We start from the raw sequence: 22,500 nt of genomic DNA, 5'->3' as shown, positions 1-22,500 counted from the left end.
ACTTCAGAAGACGAGAAAAGCTTTGGACAGGACAGCGTCTGAGGACTTAACATCTGATGCTCAGGGAAAACGCCTTCTTGATTTGGACATGCATTCATGTGACGACATCTTAACTAGCGCTGCGAAAAGCTCCATTATTCAGGACAGAGATCCAGCCAAACTAGACAGAGGAAGATTATTTACAGCCACACAAAATCCAGGACAGAAATATCTTTAAATGTTTACAGCAGTGAGATTAAACAGAGCAAATGTCCTGAATGAGAAAAACAATCTCCACATAAATCTGTGTGTGTGTGTTAAAGCTGAAGTGCGTAATTCCGGCTTCACCAAATAATGTCTGTATCCAAGCATCAATCAATCAAAGTTAGCCCCGCCCCAAACTCAGCCGAGGGCGGGGCCACCTGTCACTCACATGAGATCCAACAATCAATTCCCCACAGACACAATCAAGCCCCGTCCTACATTTATTCTTGTTTGTGAAGCGATTCACTCGGATATACGGCACAATAGAGAAGAAAAGACCAGCACAACTTCCGTTTCATGCGATGTTAATGATCCATATTGAAAACCGGATGCAAAACTACATTTGACAAAATGTACAGCACACACCTTTCACTGACCATCCACTGCCAATGCGATAAATGATCTCTCGTTTGACTAATTGTTTTAAATGTAAATTCCTATGCATATCTCGGACTGGCTTTGGAGCAAAGCATCTGCCATAAATGCATAAATGCAAAACAAATAATGAAAACCATCCTCTGAGTGTGTGAAAGTGTGTTGATTTCACATGATCTCACTCTACTCTACAATGTTTGTAGATGCTCAAAGTTAAAAGACAGACAAATATGAAGAGTGTTTACATGCATACAAATCATGATTAGGCAAGACGACAGCATGCAAGACGACTACTAATTATTACACACAATGTAAATGTAATCCGCTTATTCAATATGTATGCTTTGTATATGTGTAAACTCTAAAAAATGGGTTGAAAATGGACTAACCCAGCAATTGGGTTGTTTTAAGCAAACATTTAACCCAAACGCTGGGTTAAAACGACCCATTCACTGGGTTAAAACAATCCAATTGCTGGGTTAGTCCATTTTCAACCCAACTTGGGTTGTTTTTAACCCAGCATTTTTAACCCAGTGTATATATTAGGAATGTAAAGATTCAACTTCGATCTTGAAACATGTAGTTTTGAAACGTGAATCGTTGATTTCGGTCAATAATGCTATGGGTCAGATTAATTGTGATTCGATAGCAATTCAATGCTTTAAATTATATAAATATTAAATTACTACATGCGTAAATTCATATCCACTATACTGCCAAAAGTGTTGTGACGCCTGCCTTTACATGCACACTTTTTCACATTTATGGCACGGATGGAGCAAACACATAATCCAAGTGTCTAAAATGCATACGCACAGGTCCGATGAATGATACATGACATTTAACTTAATGCCGTTCAACTGAATGTACGAAGGAAACTCCTAAAATAATAAATGCGCGTGGTTTATCTATCAATCAGATGTGCATCATCATAAGGAAAATGTTCCGTATAAAGAGAACAAAGAAGGCTTTTCTATTCATATTAGTTGGGAAAGTGCATGATATTCCCGTCTCTCCATGGAAGCATTGGGAGTTTAATGGACCTGGAACCCTTTAATAAGGTTGTGTAGCCATTAACACTATCCTACACAATAGTTCACACAAACTTACAATACTTTTAAAACCTTTTAAAATTTTGGCTTATGTAAATTTCTACAAATGACTAATAATTATAGCATCATTAAGAACTAACATTAACAATAGACAAAAGTTGTTGTTTTTCGCCCACTCTCTGACCCCTGAAGGCTGCTGGGTAATCCACACACTGACTAGGACACAGTGGGGGAAGCATTTAAATAATGCATATTTAAAAAAAAAATGCAGAATGGTATTGAATTACTCAAATTGCATTGAATTTTAATGTGAATCGTCTAGAAACGAATCGTTCAGAATTTGCACAAATCCATCTTGAGTCGAATCGGAAACCTATGAATCATTCACAGCCCTAATATATTTATAAAAGTGTCATTTATTCCTGTGATCAAAGCTGAATTTATCCTCATTACTCCAGTCTTCAGTGTCACATGACCCTTCACTAATCATTCTCATATGAGGATCTGATGCTCAACACACATTTATGATTATTATCGGTGTTGAAAACAGTTCATATTTGTGATTTTTCAGGATTCTTTGATGAACAGAAAGTTCAAAAGAACAGCATTTGTTTGAAATAGAATCTTTTGTAACATTTTTAATGTCACTTTTGATCAATAAAAGTAATGAATAGAAGTATTAATGTCTTTAACAATCTTACCGACCCCAAACCTTTGAAACGGTAGTTAATTATAATAATATATATTCTTCTGTTGGCCAACAACAGCACGTGGAACACAACATTCCCGCTTTCCGAAACATCACAAGTCATCCAGATATGTTGACTTCTGCGCTGATTCATAACCTCAGACCAGACTTTGCCAGAGAGCCAGTGAAGTGTGTTTGCTTCATGTGAGTGACAGAGGCTGAAGGAGGGAATGAGGGAGTGTGAGAGAGGATGAGGCAGAGAGTTGTGTGGGTGCTGACCCTTACTGGCCCCATCAGGCCCCCGAAGCACGGTGCACTCCTCTATCTGCCCGAACGACTCAAACAGCCGCCGGACGTCGTCTTCGCTCTGCTGTTTTCCCAACATGCCCACAAACAGCTTCCGGTCTTCTGAGAGAGAGAGACAGACAGACAGACAGACAGAGAGAGAGAGACACAAATTACCTCACATTCGCTCATACACACAGAGTTCATGAGATCCGGCGGGATCTGTGACGTCACGAGGGTTGAGGGGGAAAAGATAACACTGCAAAATTATTTCGGATCTTGTGCTTCCAGTACAAACATCTGAACTCTTTCACTGCCATTGACTGCAATTTCCGGGTTTAAACGGTAGGGGGCGCTATTACACATCCTCTGAACGAGTACAGAATCTCCTGATCAAAACACAGGCGAAGAAGATGCAGAAACAAGCAATAGCTTATGTAAGCAGATGCATATGTAAAATAACACGATCACGGCATATGAGATGTCGACCCATGATGAGCGATAGGATTGAGAAGCTTTGGGTGTTGATGGACTCAATCTGTGTTTGATCATCGTTCTGAATTTTGTCTTTTGTCAAAATGTGATTTTCTCAGATTTTTGCTCAAAATGTTGCTTTTTTATAAAACTTACCCACATTCAAGTGTTGATTAAGCTATAATAAAACAGAGGGTCTGTTCTTTCTTTTGTTATATTGCATGTTCAGATATTCATAAAACAAGATGTTGCCATGAAACTTTTGTGAAAATGATCAAAAACGCTGGCGGGGAAAGAGTTAACAAGATGCATTTACTCGGAAATCAAAATTACTGAAAATTTGTGCTTAAAACAAGAAAGAAATCTGTCCATTGGGTCAGAAAAATAAACTATATATGAATAAAAGGTCTTATTTGTTAACATTAATGCATTAACTCACATGAACTAACAGGGCTCTGGAGTACGTCCAATTTGGCAAAACTCGCCCCAAAATTTGTAAGGGTGCGACTAAACATTTTCGTCGTAACTTTGAGTGTCGTAGCTTTGAGCGTCGTAACTGTGAGCGTCGTAACTGTGAGCGTCGTAACTTTGAGCGTCGTAGCTTTGACCGTCGTAACTTTGAGCATTGTAACTTTGAGCGTCGTAGCTTTGAGCATTGTAACTTTGAGCATTGTAACTTTGAACGTCATTACGTTGAGCATCGTAACTTTGAGTATCGTAGCTTTGAGCGCCGTAACTGTGAGCGTCGTAGCTTTGTGCATCGTAACTTTGAGCGTCGTGGCTTTGAGCGTCGTAACTTTGAGCATTGTAACTTTGAGCGTCATAACTTTGAGGAGTCGTAATGTTGTGCGTCGTAACTTTGAGCGTCGTAACTGAGCATTGTAACTTTGAGCATTGTAACTTTGAGCATCATAACGTTGAGCGTCGTAACTTTGAGCGTCGTAACATTAAGCGTCATAGCTTTGAGCATCATAACTTTGAGCGTCGTAACTTTGAGCATTGTAACTTTGAGCATTGTAACTTTGAGAGTCGTAACTTTGAGCGTCGTAACATTGAGTCGTAATGTTATGCGTCGTAGCTTTGAGCGTCGTAACTTTGAGCGTCGTAACTGTGAGCGTCGTAACTGTGAGCATCGTAACTGTGAGCGTCGTAACTTTGAGCATTCGTAACTTTGAGTGTCGTAACTGTGAGCATCGTAACTTTGAGAGTCGTAGCTTTGAGCGTCGTAACTTTGAGCGTCGTAACTGAGCGTCGTAACTTTGAGCGTCGTAACTTTGAGCGTCGTAACTTTGAGCGTCGTAACTTTGAGCATCGTAACTTTGAGCTTCGTAGCTTTGAGCATCGTAACTGAGCGTCGTAACTTTGAGCATCGTAGCTTTGAGCGTCGTAACTTTGAGCATTGTAATGTTTTGCATCGTAACTTTGAGTGTCTTAGCTTTGAGCGTCGTAACTGAGCATTGTAACTTTGAGCATTGTAACTTTGAGCATTGTAACTTTGAGCGTCATAACCTTGAGCGTCGTAATTTTGAGCGTCGTAACTTTGAGCATTGTAACTTTGAGCAACTTTGAGCATTGTAACTTTGAGCGTCATAACGTTGAGCGTTGTAACTTTGAGCGTCATAACTTTGAGCGTCGTAACATTGAGCATCGTAGCTTTGCGCGTCATAACTTTGAGCGTCGTAGCTTTGAGCGTCATAACATTGAGCATCGTAGCTTTGATCGTCTTAACTTTGAGCGTCGTTGTAACTTTGAGTGTCGTAACTTTGAGCGTCGTTGTAACTTTGAGTGTCGTAACTTTGATCGTCGTAAATTTGAGCGTCGTTGTAACTTTGAGCGTCGTAACTTTGAGCTTCATAGCTTTGAGCGTCGTAACTTTGAGCGTCGAAACTTTGAGCTTCATAGCTTTGAGCGTCGTAACTTTGATCGTCGTAACTTTGAGAGTCGTAGCTTTGAGTGTCGTAGCTTTGAGTGTCGTAGCTTTGAGCGTCGTAACTTTGAGCGCCGTAACTTCCAGCATTGTAACTTTGAGCGTAATAACTTTGAGCGTTGTAGTTTTCAGCGTCGTTTTAACTTTTTAGCGTCGTAACTTTGAGCGTCGTTTTAACTTTGAGCGTCGTAACTGTGAGCGTCGTAACTGTGAGCTTTGTATCTTTGAGCGTCGTATCTTTGCAGATGTTGTTTATGCTCAAACAGCGACACTACACACTCACTAAAGTTAAACAAGTCAAATCATAATCAACCACCCCTTTAAGTTGTGGCCACGTTGCACTAATATATCCACTTGTAAGTAAGAAAAGCTATTTTTGAAGTGATGAAACGTAAGGCAGCATGACACAGCTCCAGATATTACAGATCGTACACGTTCCTATGCATCAAACGCAACGAGTCTGTTTTTACTCTACATTCTGCTGCTTAATTGAATGTTCATACAGCAGAAGCACTTCAGCTGTTAATATCATAATCCTTTCATTCCAATGGAAGAGCTGGAGAGTGCGTAAATCAATATTTCATGCCCTGTTAACTTTATTCTATGGTTTTGTCAGATCTTTTTGACACTGAACTCTGTAAAAAAAAATAGCTGAAGACATCAAAAAGTTCAGAGGAAGAGAGTAAAGGAGGCATGTCACGGTTGCATGTCATAGGCCTGTAATGCTGAACACAGGTACGTTATTCGCTCAAACACACCTGTATCCCCTCATTCATCAGTTCTCCCTCATCTCTTCAGGCTGACAGCTTGTATTCCCTCCACATCGAGTCTTACATAAGCTGCTTTAATGGAGCTTTCCACTGTTTGAGCCCGGACTCATCATCTGTCTTCTGTACTGTACCAGAGCTTTACATTATGCATACGAGCCCTCAGAGAGCTGTAGGATACGACACTCATCCTGAGAGGAAGAGATCCGAGACCCGACACACTGATTCCACACCATATGGCTGAGATACGGCTGACATGCAACTGAGATATAGTAGAAAAGTATTAGAATGTACAGAGCATCCGGAAAGCATTCACAGCGCTTCACTTTATCCTCATTATGTTATGTTACAGCCTTATTCCAAAATGGATTAAATTCATTATTTTCCTCAATTCTACAAACAATACCCCATAATGACAACGTGAAAGAAGTTTGTCTGAAATCTTTGCAAATTTGTTAAAAATAAAAAACGATAAAAATCACAAGTATTCACAGCCTTTGCTCGATACTTTGTTGAAGCACCTTTGTCTCCAATCACAGCCCCCAGTCTTTTTGAGTATGAGTATCTATTTTTGATACCCGTTCTTCCTGTCAAGCTCCATCAGGTCTTTCTCAGATCTCTCCAGAGATGGTCAATCGGGTTCAGGTCTGGGCTCTGGCTGGGCCACTCAAGGACATTCACAGAGTCGTCCCGGAGCCACTCCTTTGTTATCTTGGCTCGTTGTCCTGTTGGAAGATGAACCTTCGCCCCAGTCTGAGGTCCAGAGCGCTCTGGAGCAGGTCTTCATCAAGGATTCATCTTTCTCTCGATCCTGACGAGTCTCCCAGTTCCTGCCGCTGATAAACACCCCCACATCATTATGCTGCCTCCACCAGCTTCACTGTAGGGATGGTGTTGGTCAGGAGATGAGCGGTGCCTGGTTTCCTCCAGCCTGCCATTCAGGCCAAAGAGTCTTTTTTTGTTCAGACCAGAACATTTAGTTTCTCATGATCTGAGAGTCCTTCAGGTGCCTTTTGGGAAACTCCAGACGGGCTGTCATGTGACGTCTGGCCCCTCCCCCACACAGGCCTGATTGGTGGAGAGCTGCAGAGATGGCTGTTCTTCTGGAAGGTTCTCCTCTCTCCACAGAGAAACGCTGGAGCTGTCAGAATGACCATCGGGTTCTTGACCTCCCTTACCCCTTTTCCACCAAGGCAGTGCTAGAGCTAATTCAGAGCCAGAGCTAGTCCCAGTTCATAGTTGGTTCGACTGAGGAGCTTCTAAGATCCGATTTGCTTTTCCACGGGCTGAGAGCCACAACAGAGCCATGTCTTACGTCACTGTATACGTCTCATCTATCTCAGCAACGCTAGCAAGGCAGCGGCAATGTTGCCAAGTCTGTGGTTATGCCACGGGCTGTTTTTCATGTCCGCGGGTTGAAGCGACCCCAATTATGTAATATTTAGACCCGGGAATGCGAATTTTAGTAGGCAACCATGCCAAAAAAAAAACACATATTTTACCCCTAAATGTGATTTTTACCGGGGAAGCCCCCCTGAAACGCGGTTGGGCTTGTTTTGAGTAGCAATTGGGCGGGTTTTGTTGTGAAAACCTGGCAACCCTGGGCAGCGGGAAACACAAACACACCAGGCTTGTTCGAGATGCATCGGCGCTGCGCATGTAGCAGGTGTGCATTAAGAATATTGTGATTCCACTTGCCATGACCATTTTTGGTCTTTCCTTTATCTTTCCGGCCTCCATGCTGATTTGGGGGGTGGGTGCGCTTTGCTGCTTCCCAGTCTGCATGAGATATCACAGCGGTAGGTCATATAAATTTGGGTGGAGATTTATTAAGGGCCACATATCGTGTAATGGATTATCTTAAACATAATACATGTATGAAGTATACCTGTCCCTCTGTGATATGTAATCATATGCTCCATTGCTTTATTTTCTTTCTTTAAGTGGTTTTCCTAACTTTAAATTAATCTTTATCTTTCTCAGCGTCGTGCATTGCTGCCGCACGCTGTTCAAACTGCTGCACGAGTCTTCATATAATGTTTCTGTTACACCAGGTACATTAATTATTGTTAAAGGTTGTTAAAATGTGCATTTGTAAAAGTATATTGGCCCAGTCTGCATGAGATATCACAGCGCGTCGTGCATTGCTGCCGCACGCTGTTCAAACTGCTGCACGAGTCTTCATATAATGTTTCTGTTACACCAGATAAATAAACGAGGACTTGATGGGACGAATTAACGTGTTTGTGAGTGGTTTCAACAAAATAAATCACAACGCAGATAACACTCCGCTACAACTGGTGCCGTGATCGTTCCTTCACTCTTCGTGGGACCGGACATTCTGCACGCGAGTGAAGGCGTTGCCGGGGTGATAGGATTGAGTGCACCGCTGCAACGTGACTGAGAGAATGAGAGGTTCGCCATTTGTAAAAATGAGATGTGAACTGAAATAACTCTGATCTCAGAAAACTACTGAAGTGTTTAATGGACTAACAATATAAATAATTGAATTTGATAATTTTGTAGATTTTTATTTGTAATTATTTACAAAAAAAAAAAAGAAAAGAAGAAAAAAAAGACACGAATTGGAAGTGTTATTTTGATTTGAATATCTGATACTGATATGGAGGGGTCTGATGGTCAGATGTATATGGGAAGAGGAAGGGGTGTACTGAGGTTCGTTCAAGCACATCAGATAGGTGGGACTGATAGAATTAGTCCACTTTCCTCAACACCTATTCACTCCAGACGTGTTAATGTGCCAACATCTACAGTGACTCAGTCTTGTGCCGTTTCTGATGATTCTGTGAATTTCTCTGATTTAAATGCTGTGCCAGTGAATCTGATTAATGACATAGTGAAGCAAATAGGCAGCAGCATTGGCCAGAACATTGTTACCTGTCTTGAGTCTGGGTTTTTCGGCCAAAACAAGCAAAGTGATTCGGCTATTAATATGAGTGATTTGTCAAAAGTCAACTTAATTGTTAAACAAGATGTAAATGAGCCCCCGTACTTCAGAGGTGATGGGGAAGAGAAAATTTGTGTTGACGAGTGGGTGGAAACGGTAAAAGTGTACTTGAGAAAGCATGAAGTGCCCCTGAAAGACCAAGCCGACGAAGTACTGACAAAGATAAAGGGCAAAGCACGTGATGTAGTGAAGGTTGGACTGAGAAGTAACCCACTGATTGACCTCAGTGATGGTCCAAAACCAATTTTTGACCTGCTCAAGCAACACTGCAGTGAAACTGTGTATTCGTGCATGCCTTTGGCAGATTTTTATGCCACCTTGCCTTTGAAAAATGAGAAACCATTTGACTACTGGATTAGGCTGCACAATGCTATTGACATTGCTGGGGAGGGACTGAAGAGACAGGGAAAAACTCTTGATGACCCTCTGCGTGAAGCCACTGTGATGTTCATTCGGAACTGCCCTGATCCAGAACTGGCTCTAATATTCAAGTGTAAGCCACTGGAAGAATGGTCTGCAGCTGATGTGCAGATTAGACTGGACGAGTACCAAAGGGAGAATAAGCTCCTACAACGCAAGTCTAATGTGATTGGAATTGCGTGTCATGCGCAATCGACTGACATTTCGGGTGCTCATGGCCGAAGTATGGAGAAAAATACAGCAATAGCGCCACCTCAGAATGCTGAGCAGTGTAATCAAGATCAGTCTTTGAGTCGCATGATCAGCCTTTTGGAACGAGTTTTGGACCAGGGTTCTTGTCAGCAAGCAACGAGAGTGTACAGACCTCAACATAAAGTAAGGAGTGGTGTAGCCAAACAAAATGGAACATGTGACATATGTGGCGATGCAAGTCATGATACTTTTTCACACTGTCGAATAAATCGTCTGTGCTTTAACTGCCATGCCCCTGGACACAGAGCTTCAGCTTGTTCTACCGGGACTGCCAACAAACCACAAGTTCAGCAAAGCAGTCCTGACTCTGATCAGCCGGGAAACTAGATGGCCCACATGAGGAGGGGACTAGTGGTGGGCCATGCGTAATGTCCCCTGGTAATGAAGATATTGACTTGGCATCTGTTTATTCTGAGTTTTGCAGTAGTGTTGATGACAAGACAAAAGTGATTTTTCAAAATGTGCAGAGACTTAACACAGATGATAATCTGTTCTTTACGGATGTTTTAGTACAGGATGTCGTTTCTCTTCGGGGCATGCTTGACAGTGGGTCCATGGCCTGTACTATGAGTACACAAGCTCTGTCCAAACTCATAGAAGCAAAAGTACTCACCTCAGATGAAATATCTCCAACACTGCTCACACTGATTGGCTGTGTGGGTCAGAAAACGAGTCCACTTGGAGTTTGTGATGTACAGATGAAAGTGTTCAACTGCTCCTTCTCTGTACCTGCATTAATTGTTGATGGGCAAAACACTGACCTAATTTTGGGAAGTAATGTCATAAAACATCTCATTCATGACATGAAAATATCAGGTGATTTCTGGGGGAGAGTGTCTGACTCACAAGGCAAAGATTCTGATACAGGAGCGCTGTTTCAACTTTTGTGCAATGTTGAGTCATGGAAAGGAATGGACCAACCTACTAAAGTAGGAACTGTAAAACTGAAACATGCCGTCACTCTGGAGCCTATGAAAGAACATATAGTGTGGGGAAAGCTGGTTAGTGATAAAAGCCTATCTGCGGGCAGTACAGTTGTTGTGGAACCCTGCACAGTGCGCACTGCACCGAGAAATGTGTTGGTGGGCAGGATAGTTGTGTCCTTATGGGGGGATGGCATTACACCAGTTAAAGTTATCAACCCATCGAACAAACCTGTCTGTCTAAAACGAAACTGCAAGCTGGCTGATGTATACACCTGCATGGCTCTGGAAGACTTTGATGTTGACTGTCTTGGCATGTCTGTTGAACAAATGAAAGATTTGCAGTGTAATGATGTGGAGACTGAAAGCCTGACTAAATGCAGTACTAAGCTGTGTGAGACTGAGAGACAACAATGCACGCCGCCTGGTCTGACTGGCTCGAAGCTGTCTAGCCTGGGACTCCAGGATATCGACATAAGCTCAAATTCTTTAACACCTTACTGGAAAGCGAGGTTGGCTGAACTGTTGATCAAGTATGAGTCGATATTTTCGCGTCATGGACTGGACTGTGGTAGGGCCAAAGGCTTTGTTCACAGAATCTGCCTAAGTGATACCAAACCTTTCAGGCTTCCTTACAGAAGGTTGTCACCGTCGCACTATGAGAAGCTGCGAGAGGCCTTGAATGACATGGAGGAACGTGACATAATCAGAAAGTCGATGAGTGATTATGCATCGCCCCTGGTGTTAGTCTGGAAAAGGAATGGTGATCTGAGGCTGTGCACAGACTTCCGCTGGCTAAATGCACGCACCATCAAAGATGCACATCCTCTTCCTCATCAAGCGGATGCACTTGCGGCTCTGGGTGGTAACGCATTCTTTTCCACAATGGACTTAACATCAGGTTATTATAACGTGGAAATGCATGAGGATGACAAGAGATTCACAGCTTTTACTACGCCATTTGGCCTATTTGAATATAATAGGCTTCCACAGGGCCTATGCAATAGTCCTGCAACATTCATGAGGATGATGATGAACATATTTGGCGATCAGAACTTCATGAGCATGCTGTGCTATCTCGATGACATCCTCGTTTTCGCTCCTGATGAACAGCTTGCTTTGGAACGACTAGAAATGGTATTCCAGAGACTTCAGGCTCACAATTTGAAACTGTCGCAAAAGAAGTGTCATTTCATGAAGCCTTCCGTTAAGTTCCTTGGCCACTTTGTGAGTAGTGAGGGCATAGCTACAGATCCTGAAAAGGTCAGAGCTATTGTTGACATCACAGAACAGGATCTTATGGAAGATGGTACTGACATCCCATCACAGACGAAAATAAGATCGTTTTTGGGGATGGTGGTTTTCTACCAGCAATATATCGAAGGCTGTTCTCGTATCGGTAGACCCCTCTTTGCATTAACATCTGGCATGAAGAAAGCAAGGCATACCAAAGGACAGAAACGAGTGACGGCAGGTAGAAAACTTATCTCCTCGGACTGGACCCAGGAATGTAGAGATGCCTTCAATGCACTGAAACAGGCCTTACTTCAAAGAGTCATCCTGGCACACCCAGATTTTGGAAAGCCCTTCTTGCTCTCTGTAGATGCTTCTAGTAATGGCCTTGGAGCAGTGCTTTCTCAGGTAGTGGCGGGTGAAGAGGTTGCTCGGCCCATAGCCTTTACTAGCAAGTCACTTAATTTTGCCCAATCAAAATATCCAGCACACAGGCTGGAGTTTTTTGCTCTCAAACGGGCAGTCTGTGACAAATTTAGTCACTGGCTCAAGGGTCAGCAGTTCACGGTGTGGACAGACAACAACCCACTGACTTACATTCTTACAAAACCCAAGTTGGATGCGTGTGAGCAAAGATGGGTTGCAAAACTTGCTCCATATAATTTCAACATCAAATACATTCCTGGGCCTAAGAATGTAGTCGCAGATGCCCTCAGCCGTGAACCGTTTGTGCGTCCCAGCGTGTTCCACCGACTTACCAGAGTGCCCTATGATGCTCTCTTGGAGGAGTCTCAGGTACTGCATAAAGAGAATGTCCAAGATGTGTTCCGCTGGTCATGTCACCCTTTCGAGAAACAAGCGAAACAGACAAGAGAACCAGACAACCCCTGTTCAGATATTGAAATGAATGCTGCTTTATCTAGGCAGTCTGGTATTTCTCAGGAGGACATTTCTGCCATTCTATATAGCAGTAGACAACAAGAAAATCATGTTCAGCCATATGCTTACCTGCTTCCTCAACTGCTGGAGTCGATTATTCCATCTCATTCGACTGATGGTCCGGTATTGTCAAGGCAGGAGCTGACAGACTTACAACATGGTGATCCTGACCTGGACAGAGTGCTGTTCTTTGTGGAGCGCACATTCTGATCAGGGAGCCTGTTTTGAAAGCAGCCTGATTTCTGAAATGCTTCAGCTTGCTGGTGTAAAAAAATCCCATACGACTCTGTCGTAAACGTTGTTTGTACGGGAAGAAGGAGGCGGGAACCGGCGAACAATCAACATATTTAATCAAAAATAATGACAAAATAAATATGGCGGCGGCAGCCCCTCACGGCTGACTGCCGCCTACACACAAACACAAATAAACACAAAATGAAAATAAAAAGCTGCAGCCCCTCACGGACGACTGCAGCGAACACAAAATAAAACATAACACAAAATCCAGGCCTGGTCCTCTCTCGTCCCTCACTGTCGTCGCTCCTCCTTTATACTCCCTCACTCCTCCGCAAGGGCCGAGATCGCTGCGGCTCGCAGCTGGCGCTCATCCTCTCTGATGAGCGCCGCCTCGTCCCGCCCTCACGGTCCCTCGGCCTCGCTGCTCGCCACAGACTCCTTACCACCCAATGGGTAATGGGACTGTTGAGCGATTCAACCGTACATTGGGTAACATGATTCGTGCCTTACCACCTAAAGCGAAGCACAGATGGCCTCAAATGTTGAAGTCTCTCACTTTCTGCTATAATGCAACAATTCACGAGACAACCAGTTTCCCTCCATTCCAGTTGATGTTTGGTAGAACTCCCAGACTGCCCATTGACATGATGTTTGACTCTGCACTTCTGGAAGAGCAGGTGGTTGATTATAACCAGTATGTGCAGTCTTTCAGAGATGATCTTGCTCAAGCTATGAAACTGGCTCAAAGTTCTGCTGCGAAACAACAACAGAGGCAAGCAAATCTCTACAACAGAAAGCAGAAAGGTGCTCCAGTGAATATCGGCGATAGAGTGCTGCTGGCCAATAAGGGCGAGCGTGGCAAGAGGAAAACTGCTGATAGATGGGAGAGTCACATCTACATAGTGACGGGAATGAACAACGAGGTTCATACATTCCGTATCAGAAATTGTGTGACTGGTACTGAGAAAGTTGTTCATAGAAATCTCATCATGCCAGTAAACTTCCTACCTCTTCAGAACGACATTTCTGATGATGAGTCTTGCGAGAACGTTGCCTTGAGTACGTCCAGTCTGTCTGTGAGCGAAAATGCAGAGCTGAGATTGTCTGTCAATGGACCAGATGAGAGAACTGTGGCGTGGGTGTCTGAACTCCCAGCTTCTGAAGAAGTTTGTCTTTCTGAATCTGATGCTGTCCAGTTAAATGCAGATGAACTGTCTACTATCTTAACTGCACCACATGCTGCAAGTCTCAATGGACAGTTGGAAGGCAAATCTTTGACATGTGAACCTGATGTCGATAGGAACGTTACTCAGGTTGATGAAGATGTGTTTGCTGACACTGTAGCCACTGACCATTTATTGCAGTGTTCCAGAGCACCTTCTAGTCAGGGAGGATCATTAACTGTCAGAACCAGATGTGGGAGGGTGGTTAAACCAGTGATTAGACTGATCCAGAACATGCATCAGAAGGTTTTGTCTGGGTTTTAGTTTTTTTGTTTGTTTTGTTTTTTTGCCATGTTCTTTGCCATGTTCTCATGTGTCATATTTGAAAATGATAATTCAATTCGGTGATTTAACTTTTTGAATATCTGTGATTGTAGTACCTTGAAGGAAGAGAATTTGAGAATGATCTGAAAGTAGGAATGATTTCATGAAATACTGTGTAAAAATGACCACTAAATGTATGTGATATGTAACAGGCATGTTATTTCTGTGAGTGTTTAGAGGTTTTGCAACCCTCTTACATTTCTAATTCTGGAAAGAATGGTCTTATGACTGGAGTATTTAGTGTCATGTGTCATACAGTATTATCTCTTGGTACAATGGTACAGATTTTGTTTCTTTTGCTTTCCTTTATTTTTTATTTAAAATATGGTTAAATGTACCTGGTTGTTTTGTTTGGGTGACTTTGTAGCATTTTGATGTTTTATGTTGTATTCTTTTTTTTTGTGTCATGTGCAAGTGGAAGTCAGCAGGGGAGAGTGTAGCAGGTGTGCATTAAGAATATTGTGATTCCACTTGCCATGACCATTTTTGGTCTTTCCTTTATCTTTCCGGCCTCCATGCTGATTTGGGGGGTGGGTGCGCTTTGCTGCTTCCCAGTCTGCATGAGATATCACAGCGGTAGGTCATATAAATTTGGGTGGAGATTTATTAAGGGCCACATATCGTGTAATGGATTATCTTAAACATAATACATGTATGAAGTATACCTGTCCCTCTGTGATATGTAATCATATGCTCCATTGCTTTATTTTCTTTCTTTAAGTGGTTTTCCTAACTTTAAATTAATCTTTATCTTTCTCAGCGTCGTGCATTGCTGCCGCACGCTGTTCAAACTGCTGCACGAGTCTTCATATAATGTTTCTGTTACACCAGATAAATAAACGAGGACTTGATGGGACGAATTAACGTGTTTGTGAGTGGTTTCAACAAAATATCACACAACGCAGATAACACTCCGCTACACGCAGACCGATCCACGTATGATATATAAACCGCATTAGTGAATCAAAAGCATAAGGAGTCATATGCTCTCGCTGGACTCGTTATCATACGGCGATCGGTCTCTGCACAGCACCAGCTGCGAACAAGCCTTCCATCAACAAAGCAAACATTGCGTTACTATTGATTCACATGGCTTTACGATCCTACATCGGCATCAAAACACAACGAAAACACCGCGAATCCAACGCATTCATGCAGTTCGCCGTGATTTGTATAGCAAGAGATTACAAACGAGCAGCAGCTGTTAGCTCCATTAGCTGCTATTTCAACAATGGCGGATCTCCAGTTTGTGTTGGTCTTGTTGACTCCGCCCCCAGCGCCTGACGTATTCGGGTCTTACTTCTAGCCCTGTTCTAGCCTAGCAATGTTTTGGTGCTACTTAAGAACCACTTTTCCTAGCTCGGAGCTGGGGCTTTGGGTGTGGAAACACAAAGAACCGATTTGAAACTAGGCTCTGGCTCCGATCTAGCTCTAGCTCTGCCTTGGTGAAAAAAGGGGTACCTGAATAAGGCCCTTCTCCCCCAATCGCTCAGCTCTAGGAAGAGTCCTGGTGGCACTGTTAACTGTGGGACCTTATATAGACAGGTGTGTGCCTTTCCAAATCACGTCCAATCAGCTGAAGTTACCACAGGTGGACTCCAGTCGAGCTGTAGAAACATCTCCAGGATGATCAGCGGAAACAGGAGCACCTGATCTCAACATGGCAAAGCCTGTGAATACTCATGGACATGAGTATTTTTTTTTAAATAAATTAGCAAAGATTTCAAACAAACTTCTTTCACGTTGACATCATGGGGTATTGTTTGTAAAACTGAGGGGAAAAAATATGAATTTAATCCATTTTGGAACAAGGCTGTAACACAACAAAATGTTGAAAAAGTGAAGCGCTGTGAATACTCTCCGGATGCTCTGTACATCTAAAGTGTAAAAAATAATGTCATTAATAAAGTGTTGTTTTATTAACAGTTGGTCTCTATGGATGATCCACTGTCCTCTACAAATATAATAAATATTGTCTATATAATAGAACTAAAGCAAAGAAAAATATTACATATGCTGTATAAAAGTTTGGGGTCAGTAAGAAATTAATGTTTTTATACAGCAAGGATGCATTAATTTGATTAAAAGACATTTATAATTTTACAAAAGATTCTATTTCAAACAAATGCTGTTCTTTTGAACTTTCTGTTCATCAAAGAATCCTGAAAACAAAGAATAAGAACTGTTTTCAACATTGATAATAATCATAAATGTGTGTTGATCATCAGATCCTCATATGAGAATGATTAGTGAAGGATCATGTGACACTGAAGACTGGAGTAATGATGATAAATTCAGCTTTGATCACTGGAATAAATGACACTTTACTATATATATATTCACATAGAAAACTATTATTTTACCATCAGAATAATATTTGACAATTGTTACTGTATTTATGATCAAATAAATGCTGCCTTGGTGAGCACGTCTTTCAAAAATATTTAAAAAATCATAATTATCACACATCCCAAACATGACGATCTGACAAAACACTCATTTCAAAAGCAAAGGGCTTAGCCAATCACAGCAGACGTTTAAACAGAGAGGTCTTAAAGGCACAGTAGCACAAGAGACTGTCAGGACCAGAAAAGATGGAAATGATATAATGGACCTCAAGGGGAAAATAAAATGCTTTTAAAGTTAACCACAGCAGTTACATCATGAATATATGTATATTATAATCTGTAAACCAGCGCAAGTCCGCTGATCGCAGCAAGCCTCTGTCTCTCTCTGTGTGTGCTCTAGGGGCCCGGGGCTCCGCACACATCAGGGGCCACTCATGTCAGCTTTACAAGCCTAATTAACGAGCCATAAGCGCAATAATGAACGTTTCCGACATGTTAGTCTACGCTGAGAAAAAACTAAATTACCCACAGAGGATGCTGGAAGTTCCTGGAGCGTTCCTCAGGGACGGATGGGAGAAGAAATTGAATTTACAGTCCGTTATCTTTTCATTCCCGGACCTATGAGTTATATTCACCATCTCAGCGTCCGCTGCGCACTCATACACACACACACACACACACACACACACACACACACACACACACACACACACACACACACACACACACACACACACACACACACACACACACACACACACACACAGTAGATGGATCACTATTAATTACTGTTCACGCCTGAACTGAGCTGCACTTTAGAGATCCTCCGGCTGCAAAGTGTGGCGTAATGACTGCATAAAGACACTTTCTGAGCAGCGGACGCTGATCTCAGAGACATGATGTCATCACCTGCAGATCTGAGGACGAATGATCTGAGAGACAGGGGATTATTAACAAGAACAGCCAAACAACAAGTGGTGAGAAATTAAACATGCAGCCTATTGTAATAGTTATTTCTGACGCAATATTAACAATTTAACCTGGAAATAGTTTAAACACTGAATAGAAGACACATTTTGAATCTTTGAACCTGGAACAAGTCCAGCTAAATCTGTAAACAAGATCTACTCTAGCTAACGTTCTGGCAATATTCTCTCAACGTTCTTCCTGTAACGTTAGTAGAATGTTTGTTTGGTCTTTAATAATGTTCTCAAGATGTTTATACATTTATTCATTGATCATAGAATGTTTCTTTTTTTTTCTGAAATGTTTCAGCTCCTCCTTGAACTGCCACCTTAACGTGGTGGAGGGGTTTGAGTACCCGAATGAACCTAGGAGCTATGTTTCCGGGGCTATATGCCCCTGGTAGGGTCTCCCAAGGCAAACAGGTCCTAGGGGACGGGTCAGACTAAGAGCAGTTCAAAAAACCCCTTATGACGACAAGGAAAACGAGGACCGTGACGTCGCCCGGTACGGCGCAGCCGGGGCCCCACCCTGGAGCCAGGCCTGGGGTTGGGGCTCGTATGCGAGCGCCTGGTGGGTCGGGGACAGTGCCTCTGGGATGGCAGACCGGGGTGGTGGTCCCTCTTTTTAAGAAGGGGGACCGGAGGGTGTGTTCCAACTACAGGGGGATCACACTTCTCAGCCTCCCCGGGAAAGTCTATGCCAGGGTACTGGAGAGGAGAATACGGCCGATAGTAGAACCTCGGATTCAGGAGGAACAGTCTGGTTTTCGTCCGGGCCGTGGTACACTGGACCAGCTCTATACCCTCTACAGGGTGCTGGAGGGTTCATGGGAGTTTGCCCAACCAGTCCACATGTGTTTTGTGGATTTGGAGAAGGCATTCGACTGTGTCCCTCGTGGCATCCTGTGGAGGGTGCTCGGGGAGTATGGAGTCCGGGGTCCTTTGCTAAGGGCTGTCCGGTCCCTGTACGACCAGAGCAGGAGTTTGGTCCGCATTGCCGGCAGTAAGTCAGACTTGTTCCCGGTGCATGTTGGACTCCGCCGGTTCTGTTCATAATTTTTATGGACAGAATTTCTAGGCGCAGCCAAGGGGCCGGAGGGTGTCAGGTTTTGGGACCACACGGTTTCGTCTCTGCTCTTTGCGGATGACGTTGTCGTGTTGGCCCCTTCTAACCAGGACCTTCAGCATGCACTGGGACGGTTTGCAGCCGAGTGTGAAGCGGCTGGGATGAGGATCAGCACCTCCAAATCCGAGGCCATGGTCCTCAGTCGGAAAAGGGTGGTTTGCCCTCTTCAGGTTGGTGGAGAGTTCCTGCCTCAAGTGGAGGAGTTTAAGTATCTAGGGGTCTTGTTCACGAGTGAGGGGAGGATGGAACGGGAGATTGACAGACGGATCGGTGCAGCTTCTGCAGTAATGCGGTCGATGTACCGCTCTGTCGTGGTGAAGAAAGAGCTAAGCCGTAAGGCGAAGCTCTCGATTTACCTGTCAATCTACGTTCCTACTCTCACCTATGGTCATGAGCTTTGGGTCATGACCGAAAGGACAAGATCCCAGATACAGGCGGCCGAAATGAGCTTTCTCCGCAGGGTGGCTGGGCGCTCCCTTAGAGATAGGGTGAGAAGCTCAGTCACTCGGGAGGAACTCGGAGTAGAGCCGCTGCTCCTCCACATCGAGAGGGGACAGCTGAGGTGGCTCGGGCATCTGTTCCGGATGTCTCCTGAGCGCCTTCCCGGGAAGGTGTTTCGGGCATGTCCAACCGGGAGGAGGCCCCGGGGAAGACCTAGGACACGCTGGAGGGACTATGTCTTCCGGCTGGCCTGGGAACGCCTCAGTGTCCCCCCGGAAGAGCTAGAGGAAGTGTCTAGGGAGAGGGAAGTCTGGGCATCTCTGCTTAGACTGTTGCCCCCGCGACCCGGCCCTGGATAAAGCGGAAGAAGATGGATGGATGGATGGATGTTTCACTTGGACGTTTGTAGAACACTTGTTTCGGAAAGTTCAGAGTTCAAACTTTCAAAAAGTAACATTCTCGTGATGTTTGCAGAATGATCATCAGAATTATCATAGTGTTTGCGTTCCAGTTTAAAAACATTTCCAACATTTAGAGAACATTCAGGAAAAAAACATTAATGGGAACATTAGCAAAACATTCTTAGAACACATTTCTGTTAGCTGGGACTTTACACTTTTTTCTACCCAAATCCTGGGTTGAGCCTTTTGGGTCATTTTTTGGGTTATTTTTTCAGTGTTTTGGGTAGTTTTTGTTTTACCCAGATCCTGTGTCAGACGTAACAACCCAGTGTTTGGGGTCAGCCGTAACAACCCAGTGTTTGGGGTCAGACGTAACAGCCCAGTGTTTGGGGTCAGCGTAACAACCCAGTGTTTGGGGTCAGCCGTAACAACCCAGTGTTTGGGGTCAGACGTAACAACTCAGTGTTTGGGGTCAGCCGTAACAACCCAGTGTTTGGGGTCAGCCGTAACAACCCAGTGTTTGGGGTCAGACGTAACAACCCAGTGTTTGGGGTCAGCCGTAACAACCCAGTGTTTGGGGTCAGACGTAACAACCCAGTGTTTGGGGTCAGCCGTAACAACCCAGTGTTTGGGGTCAGACGTAACAACCCAGTGTTTGGGGTCAGACGTAACAACCCAGTGTTTGGGGTCAGACGTAACAACCCAGTGTTTGGGGTCAGACGTAACAACCCAGTGTTTGGGGTCAGACGTAACAACCCAGTGTTTGGGGTCAGACGTAACAACCCAGTGTTTGGGGTCAGACGTAACAACTCAGTGTTTGGGGTCAGACGTAACAACCCAGTGTTTGAGGTCAGACGTAACAACCCAGTGTTTGGGGTCAGACGTAACAACCCAGTGTTTGGGGTCAGACGTAACAACTCAGTGTTTGGGGTCAGACGTAACAACTCAGTGTTTGGGGTCAGACGTAACAACCCAGTGTTTGGGGTCAGACGTAACAACCCAGTGTTTGGGGTCAGACGTAACAACTCAGTGTTTGGGGTCAGACGTAACAACTCAGTGTTTGGGGTCAGACGTAACAACCCAGTGTTTGAGGTCAGACGTAACAACCCAGTGTTTGGGGTCAGACGTAACAACCCAGTGTTTGGGGTCAGACCTAACAACTCAGTGTTTGGGGTCAGACGTAACAACCCAGTGTTTGAGGTCAGACGTAACAACCCAGCGTTTGGGGTCAGACGTAACAACCCAGTGTTTGGGGTCAGACGTAACAACTCAGTGTTTGGGGTCAGACGTAACAACCCAGTGTTTGGGGTCAGCCGTAACAACCCAGTGTTTGGGGTCAGACGTAACAACCCAGTGTTTGGGGTCAGACGTAACAACCCAGTGTTTGGGGTCAGACGTAACAACCCAGTGTTTGGGGTCAGACGTAACAACCCAGTGTTTGGGGTCAGACGTAACAACCCAGTGTTTGGGGTCAGACGTAACAACCCAGTGTTTGGGGTCAGACGTAACAACCCAGTGTTTGGGGTCAGACGTAACAACCCAGTGTTTGGGGTCAGACGTAACAACCCAGTGTTTGGGGTCAGACGTAACAACCCAGTGTTTGGGGTCAGACGTAACAACCCAGTGTTTGAGGTCAGACGTAACAACCCAGTGTTTGGGGTCAGACGTAACAGCCCAGTGTTTGGGGTCAGACGTAACAACCCAGTGTTTGGGGTCAGACGTAACAACCCAGTGTTTGGGGTCAGACGTAACAACCCAGTGTTTGGGGTCAGCCGTAACAACCCAGTGTTTGGGGTCAGCCGTAACAACCCAGTGTTTGGGGTCAGACGTAACAACCCAGTGTTTGGGGTCAGACGTAACAACCCAGTGTTTGGGGTCAGACGTAACAACCCAGTGTTTGGGGTCAGACGTAACAACCCAGTGTTTGGGGTCAGACGTAACAACCCAGTGTTTGGGGTCAGACGTAACAACCCAGTGTTTGAAAAATTAATCAACTGTGCTGGGTTAAATAAACAACCATATTTTCTGGGTAAAATTAACCCAACATGTGCTTTTCCTATATTTACTCAGCCCTTGTGTTGAAAACAAATTGGGTTGTTTTTAACGCAGTGTTTTTTAGAGTTTACTAGTGTCAATGATCAAACTCAAAATTTGGAAAAAAGAGATTGGAAAAAACATAAAACCAATGAAACCTAAAAATGGGCTGAAATCTGAAAGTTTGCTGGTCCCTTCAGTCTCGCCGTCTCATCGCTGTCCTGCAGAGGAAATGGTCTGGAAAATAAGAGCCTGTCAGTGACGCGTCCAGCAGAAGACGAGCGGACGGCCTCTTAATGTGAGCGCAGGAGAACTAAAGAGTCATCACAACACCACTGCCATCTGACAGCCGCCCGTCTGAGGGAAATGAGCGGCTGCACAACAGCATCAGCAGAGATGAGCAGCGAACACTGACGCTTCAGACGAGGAGCGAGCGCTGGAGTCTGAGGAGATGAAGGAGGCTCACGCTGATCTGTTACAAACAACAGCAGGCCGAGAAAATGATGACAGAACGCACATCTTCAGACATTTAGACAGGATTCTCTCTCCAGGCTGCATTTATTTGATCAATAATACTGTGTGTGTGTGTGTGTGTGTGTGTGTGTGTGTGTGTGTGTGTGTGTGTGTGTGTGTGTGTGTGTGTGTGTGTGTGTGTGTGTTTGTGTGAGTGAGTGAGTGAGTGAGTGAGTGAGTGAGTGTGTGAGTGAGTGTGTGTGTGTGTGTGTGTGTGTGTGTGTGTGTGTGTGTGAGTGAGTGAGTGAGTGAGTGAGTGAGTGAGTGAGTGAGTGAGTGAGTGAGTGAGTGAGTGTGTGTGTGGGCATGTTTTCGTGAAATATCAGGACACAAATGTGTATA

At 44.1% G+C, this 22,500-nt stretch overlaps 1 protein-coding gene across 1 annotated transcript in view; it reads right to left on the bottom strand.

The window, feature by feature from the left end:
* Positions 1-22,500, bottom strand: part of celf6 (CUGBP Elav-like family member 6) — a gene marked incomplete at its 5' end in the record, with an annotated part of 220,486 nt that overhangs the window by 46,414 nt on the left and 151,572 nt on the right. The window contains 1 exon segment of the mRNA XM_079825844.1: positions 2,638-2,766. Coding sequence (XP_079681970.1) covers positions 2,638-2,766 — 129 coding nt within the window.

The sequence above is a fragment of the Gobio gobio genome (assembly GCF_949357685.1).
Source record: "Gobio gobio genome assembly, chromosome: 9".
Lineage (NCBI taxonomy): Eukaryota > Metazoa > Chordata > Actinopteri > Cypriniformes > Gobionidae > Gobio > Gobio gobio.
Note: the sequence above shows the minus strand (reverse complement) of the source record. Positions and strands in the feature narration are given on the sequence as shown.